Here is a 7648-nt window from a genome sequence, read left to right on the forward strand (position 1 = left end):
CAAATGGAAAGTTACAAATTCCTAGTAGATGAATTGACCCAGCATTGGAGAGTTCATGATTTTCCCCTTTTTTTCATTCGCTTTTATCATTGGTTTCATGATATAATTACATGACGCAAAGAAATATTGTTCTGTAATAAAATAACACATCTTATATTCTTTTGAAGGGTTCCCAGCTACCTGGAGACTCAAGGAAAATGTAAATCGTTTATAATTTTTGTGATTGCATTTTTAGTTGGTTGCTGTATTTTAGTAATATATATGATGTCCATACACTTGTTATGGACACCTTTTTCTCAGCCACCTCATTGGGTATTTTGCCTGTTGTGGCCTTGTATTTGTAAAATATTTTTAGTAGGAAAATGTGCAAAAATGTTTGACAAAAGGCAGGGGGAAAAACTGAAATTTGAAAAACATTTGGAAGGCTAAGAGCTTGAATCCTATTTATTTATTTCTGCAGGAGTTACAGTCAAGGGAAGTCTGAGAAACGTTTGAGTTTGGTTCAGGGAAATGATCAAGCAGGCTTTGTGTTGGGAACCCTGATTTTTCATTTGATACATCTTTCTTATAACTAATCAAGTGCAAATCTTTTTTTTAAATAAACCCGGAACATAAATTTCAATCACACAGGTTCAGACAGCGCACATAACATATGCTATGATCGTTTGAATACCCAAGGGACACCTTATGGCAATTGTGGATCTGATGAAGTAGGTGGAGGACTAGTCAAATGCTCCAAGAAGTAGGTATTTTATATGTATCTAAATCTCAATTTAAATTAATGAGTTGGCCAAATCATTGATGATGTCACTCGTCCGCTATTAAATAAAGTGTGACTTAATATGATGCAGAAATGAATTTTGTGGAGTAAATTCTAAGTACCTCTGTGGAGAATCGAGCCACTGTCCCCTTGTGGTTCTATGTGACGCCTATAAAATTTCTGTTATTCTTTTTGTACACGGTGAAGAACCTTTTCAGATCCTGTACGCACAAACATGTGGGTTGCTTTTCCTCACTTTAGGTATTCTTTTTCTAACCTCAGAGAGTTCAGCCCTGACACCAAAGATTATGTGTGTGTCATCTTTGAAGTCAGAGATAAACTCCCTGAGGTTAAAATGAATATCCACACACACACAGTGAGAAAAAACAACCCTCACATTTGTTAGTACTGATTCTGAGCTTTCACACCATAATTTTACAGGAATGCTGTGTGTGGTATGCTTCAGTGTCGGAACGGCAGGAAATCCCCAGTGATGAGTCAAAAACCTTTGGAGTTTATTGTTAATAAAATTACATTGGATGGAGAATCCCACGAGTGCAAGTATGTATATTATACTTTCTGAAAATTTTTATCAGTGTTTCATCATGAAGAATTACATACATGTACTCATGCTATTGTTGTGATAAAAATTTGTTTGCTGAACAAAGGTATTGACACGATAGCAAATAAGAGGGATGAGTTAGTCCAGTTGTGAACAAATTAACTATTTGAAGACCGTTGCAAATTAAATACTGCTCTCAGTGTGGGTTGGTTCACATTAGTTTTGTTGTTGTGTTCCAGAGTTGTTCCTATTTCCTCAAGTCTTGAGAGATACGCCAGTGGTTTGATTTTAGATGGGACAAAATGTGGCTTTCAAAAGGTGATTTACTTTTTTTATTTTAAAACTGATTTTTATTTAATTAATTTATTTAAAATTTTTTGTTTATTTACTGAATATTTAAATCTTAAAAGAATTACATATATAATAAATAATGTGTTATTCTATTATATGCCGTGAAACCTGTGTAAGACGGACACTCCGTGAGACGGTAACTTGTCTCGAATGAAATTAAATTACAGTCCCATCAATGATTAGAGCTTTGATGTACACTTTTATAAAATGTAAAACTATTTCAGGCCTTTGATATTCGATTGATTTTTTAATAATAATAATAAATTTATTAACACACAAGAATACACACAAAATGGGAGGGGAGGGGGAAGATATTACATAAATAGGGAAAAACAAACATATTGGGAGGGGGGAAATCAATGCATATATCCATAATGACCCAAGAGATATTGGGTCCACTATGGATTGTATACATTTCATGTAGGTTTCACTGTGGTATATTCTACTTAATAGAACTGAATTAGATGTTTATTGTGCTCATTTATCAAAAGTCAAATCAATTCAATTTGATATGTTTTAATTTTGTTCATAGAATAATTGTTTTCCCTTAATTGAATTATTAAAAAAATTCAGTTCTATACACACTTGTTCAACAAGTTCTTTAAGAAACAGAAGTATTGCGAACCTACTTTCTGATGTGAAATTCCAAATCTGTTTGATTGGAATACTCTTATGTGCAGGAAATTACAGATCTCTATTTGCTGGTGTATCAGACACTTTGGCATGTAATGTGCATCCTCGTTTGAAGTACACATTTAGTATATTTAACTGCCTAGTACTGACTTGTAAGATACAGTGTTTTTTGAGAACTATTTGAATATATTTTTAAAAAGAAAAAAAGCGTTACTAACATCAGCTAATATGCTAATTAAAAAATTTCAAATATTCCCTCAATCATTAAAAGTAAAGATAATGTTTGTAAATTAGTTTGAATCATTACTTTGAAGCATATGTTCAATTTTTATTTTTTAATGTATGAAATATTTTTCAGTTCTGCTTGAATAAAACTTGCATCAGAATTAGAAGTGTTACGTCTGGGAATTGCATAGTGACTGGTCGGGACTCTGAAGTGTGTTCTGGACATGGAGTGTGTATTTCATTCCCTTATTAGTTCCTAACTTTTTTATTTTTACCAAAAAATTTTCAAAAACCATCAGAGTTTCTAATTGTAAACCAATTTCTGCAAATGATAATTTTTGGACCTCAGTTCTAGTGAGTATATACTTATATTTCACACACACATGATTTGAATAGTATTTTCATCCCATGCAAGATGAGTGATTTGATGATTTTGTCTCTTTGTTCAAATTGCTTTTTGATGTAAATGGGTGATTCTCACAAAATTGGCCTAAATTGTGTCCCCAGCTGTTTACATTAAGTATATTTGGCAGAACTGTTTTTTATCACTTTCTATTTATATTTCCGTTTCTGGAAAGTCACCACTCTGTTTTTAATTTTTTCATCAATAGATTTTTAAAATTCTTGAACACATTTTAATTTAGAAATAAATTACCTTTTGGGTTTGATAATACAATTGAATATAATCGACGTTACATTTACCCGAAATTTCAAAATGAACACGGCTATACGTGTTTCGGAAATATATGAAGTTCCTTCATCAGTAGCAGAAACAAAGAAAAAAGCTTTTTTCTTCTTTGTTTCTGCTACTGATGAAGGAACTTCATATAGTTCCGAAATGCATATAGCCGTGTTCATTTTGGAATTTTGGGTAAATCTAACATCGATTATTCAATTACATTTTAATTTCATAAGAAAATGTTCTTCTGGATGTCCCCAGCCCATTTTTCAATTTTTAAAATGATAACTTTCTATCTTAAAACAGAACAAAATTTAGATAATGTATATTTTTAAGATTAGAATACTTTTTCCATATTTCATCTTTTTTTATAATTTTAAGTGTTTTTATCAATAGTTTATAACCGAATGGAAATTTTCCCCAGCTTTTTTTTCCATTCAAGACATTTCGAAAGCATTGATTCCAGTCCTGCAAACACCATTTGCCACCTATCAAATTTTGTATTGAGAAAGTAATGAAGAATGTAACTTTCACTTGAACCGCCTTTTAAATCAATTAGGGTTGGGAATTATTTTAATTAAATGTCCTTCTCCTGGCTATTTTTTTTTTTTTTTTGTGAGAAATATATAATTAAAAATATTTTCGCTTTACCACATAATTCGGTTTAGAGACATCTATTGTTTCTGAAAAAGCATGTTTTCAACATGCTTAGTTTCTGATCAAGATCACATCAAACATGTAAAAATGTCTTTCTTCTGGCATTAGATAACCAGAAAAAGGTTTAATCATAAGTTAGGGGGATAAAAATAACAAACATTCTGATTTCTCTATTGCAACATCAAGCTGTAGTAATGTTTCATCAAAAGACTGCTTTGAGCATGCATCTCATGCTGTAGCAAAACCAAGACAAATTAGAAATCTATTGCTCTCCATAAACTTGACAATAAAGGAGCGAGAAACACACACATACCAAAAAATAATAATGCAATTAACAAAGAAAACCAATTTGTTCAGAGTATTAGTGCTTGTCCAAGTTGAAAATGAGCTGCCATTAAATGAAACATGTTGCCATTGTCAAGCATAAATATAAAGTTATGATGAAACAGGCAAAATGACTCATCAGATTTGCCTATCTCTCAACACAGTTAAATTTAAATTACTTTTTTTTACCATGAATTTTTAACAAACTTCATTGTTGATTATATTTCATTCATTAGCAGGAAAAGAAGTGTCCCAATTTGAACAACATTTGTTTTTGGTACTTTTTTTTTCATTTTTAGTCCAATTTCACGGAAATGACCCTAATATAGTTCAATATAGTTCAAAAAAGTCATCTATACTTTTAATAAATTCAATATGCATTTCAAATGCAAAGAGGCTTATAAAATTAGAAATTACAATAAATCTCTATAGGCTATTATTCTTGTTGTTAGCCAACTTTCATTTGCAGCCAGTTTTCTATAGAACCGAAAGAAAGAGAAGAAGGAAAGACTAACTAACCAACAATTAAAACTATACTTGTGCTAGAATGATCTTTATTGTCAGTTGCATAGATTGTGGGCACCCCCAAAAAACATAAGAAATGTTCTCTTTCCCTATTTTCAACAAATATAGTGATAATTATTGTTCATTATTTAATTTTTTTTCTGCAAAAAATGGCTGAGTTAGTAAAATATTTCATTATAAAAATCCATGCAACAATATATGCTATTAATTTAGGTTTGTACCAACATCAACACATGTTTCTGTGATGAAGGTTGGATCGGAGAGCATTGCAGCATGCCTGAAGAACCTCTGGACTCAACAGATGATATGAACGAGAGTTTGAAATATCTTTATTCAGGTGGCAACAGCACCCATGATGGACAAGAACAAGGTTTTCTCTTCATTATGCCTAGTTTTCAAACTTCATAGATAGAAAAATTCCTTTATCATTACAACTTCTTTTTTTTTTAAATTAACTTTTGTATCCATTTTCTGTTTGTTTTTGTTGCGATCTGATATGTAAATCAGATGCTGCCGATATCAATCCGCCATGACGTCATCGATTATGAGCGATCCGTCTAAGACGCCTTCATGTACAGTATTAAGGAGTTCTAGATCCGCCTATATAGGGGAAGATTTCTTCCATACACACACACACATAATCCTGCCTTCAGTTCGATATCATGGCGCTGCACGCTCGTGAGAGATGTTTTAATCTTGTTTGTAAACATTACATAACTAAACTGTTTTATGTTTAGTTATGTTGAGTTTCATTGAATAAATTAATTTCAAACCACCGCATTTCCACCTCTTAAAAGTTTTTTTTTAATTGTTTTCTTATTCATTATATTCAGCTGAGTTACAATGATTGATTGAAATAAAGTAGCCCACTTTTCAAATTCACTCACATTAGCAGAGCAAGCATCGAGTAAATTCATAAATTTTTGTATTCATTCATTTGACCATCCAATCCATCTTAGTATGTATTCGTTTCTATCTACAAAATTTTATAAGTGATTTTGTAAGCGGTTTTAGAATTTGAGCACAACACTAAACATAGGAAATTGTAACACAGAATTACTCTATTATATCAGCTGAGACTTTTTAATACTGATATTATAAGCTAGGTGGTGTTAATAACCATTAATATAATACCAAGGTCTTACTTTATATTGAAAATTTAATGATTCTATGAATTAAATTGAATGAGTTTTTCATCCAGCTGTATGCAATAGATTATCACATAATTTTTCTATTGTTTATTAGGAACACTGAGAAAAGATTACAGGAACATCCTTTTGATCACAATTATAGTAACATCATTGCTCATTGGTTTTGCTGTAGTTGCATCGATATTATTCATTTTTGTAAGAAGGTAAGCATTTTGCAATCAAAACATATTTATAGTTCTATCAAAATAAAAACTAGTAAATTTCTAGATTATGAAATAAATGTGCTGTAAATGTATTAATCTATTAATTTCAACTCTGAATTTTGACACATAATGCATAATAAAGAACTTAATTATTTTACTTCTTGATTTTTATTCAGGTGAGTCAAACGTTTTGCAATATTGTTGTGGGAGAAAGGTGACAAAATATGTGCTTATCCCACAGGTGGCAAAATCATAAATCCGTCTCTGAGCATACTGTACTATTTTGTCAGTTGCTAAGTTTGTCAGTTTGTCTCCTGTCTCTTTCCCCATGCTTGAAACACCAACTGTTGCCCTCCAAAAGAAATTTCTGACTATGACCTTAATCCATAATAAAAATCCATGCATTTTAACGACCAATAGGACATGGAAGCTGCTTGAAGGAATTTTTCACCTGTGAAGGCAAGAACTGGTATCAACTTGCGCTTGAAAAACTGGTAAAAAGGTGGCTTCAATCAATTGCAACATTGCGACCTGTACTTTAAATGTTAGTCGCTCCTTGTTTTGTAGTTTGATAAATAAAATAAGTAAATGCTTGAAATATTGCAAAACCTTTGACTCTCTTGAATACAAGTTTCTCAATAATTTACATGCACTGTTTTTCTGTGTATTTGAACTCTCTTGGCCACCCAAATTTTAGTCTATCGCCATTGAGCCACTTCTCCTTTTTATCTCCAAAAAATACCAGGCGTCATAATTATTTTGTATGAAAAAATTCTATATTGATTGGCAATTAAAGTAAAATAAAATTTTTAATATAAAGGGGAAATACTGTAGGACCCCAGTTAACCAAGGCCTCTATTAATCAAGGCATTTGGCTAGACAAAGATCAACCAGTCACCTATACCTCCCACTGGTGCAGTGCAACTTACGAAGAGTAAGAAAGGCATTCAAACTGATGATTTGAAAGTAATTCTGGGTAATTCTTAAATTTAACATTATTTACAGAAGTTCTGATTTTTGATAGTAAGTAAAATGAAATTACTTGCAATCGATATGCTTTTCTTTTTCACATTCTGGTTATCGTCATTTAATATGAAAATCCTTCCTTTCTTTCAGGTAGAAAGAACTGTTTGGTTGTGACACCATTTATTTGTTCGGAGTTTGCTGTTGCAATTTTTTCAATGTTAAATTTGTTTGGATAAATCACACAAGGAATTCAGAATTATTATGGTACTTTCATTCTGGGAATTATTTTTGTTGTTGTTGTTTGTCATTTCCAATGGAAATTATTTAGGTGATTTTCATCTATTTGATGAATTTTCAGAAAAGAATGTAGCATCAAAAATATTTCGATTTTTGATCTCTCTGATACGTTATTTTGAATTTTTAATGCCCAATAACCTAGGTAATAAATATATAGTAAAATAAATCTTTTTCTAAAATGAATTTTAGTGCACTGAGATCTCAAATCTAAATTTTCAGTAATTTTCCACGGTGTGCTGATATTATAAACATCTCTTTGAGTTGATATGATATAATTATTTTTTTTCATGAAATTATATTAGTAGTTTTCAATGG

At 31.2% G+C, this 7648-nt stretch overlaps 1 protein-coding gene across 1 annotated transcript in view; it reads left to right on the forward strand.

Annotated features, from left to right (window-relative positions):
* Window positions 1-7296, forward strand: part of LOC149078511 (snake venom metalloproteinase-disintegrin-like mocarhagin) — a 34027-nt gene extending 26731 nt beyond the window's left edge. Inside the window, exons 20-26 of the mRNA XM_089240621.1 lie at window positions 631-742; window positions 1202-1321; window positions 1562-1640; window positions 2665-2760; window positions 4930-5086; window positions 5962-6070; window positions 7187-7296. Coding sequence (XP_089096747.1) covers window positions 631-742; window positions 1202-1321; window positions 1562-1640; window positions 2665-2760; window positions 4930-5086; window positions 5962-6070; window positions 7187-7190 — 677 coding nt within the window. The 3' untranslated portion in view covers window positions 7191-7296. The remainder of the gene's footprint in view (window positions 1-630; window positions 743-1201; window positions 1322-1561; window positions 1641-2664; window positions 2761-4929; window positions 5087-5961; window positions 6071-7186) is intronic.
* The last annotated feature ends 352 nt before the right edge of the window (window positions 7297-7648 follow it).

Source organism: Pholcus phalangioides, unplaced genomic scaffold (assembly GCF_987345545.1).
Source record: "Pholcus phalangioides strain wild (caught in Gottingen) unplaced genomic scaffold, Ppha-v1.0 ptg000013l_1, whole genome shotgun sequence".
Classification (NCBI taxonomy): Eukaryota; Metazoa; Arthropoda; class Arachnida; order Araneae; family Pholcidae; genus Pholcus; species Pholcus phalangioides.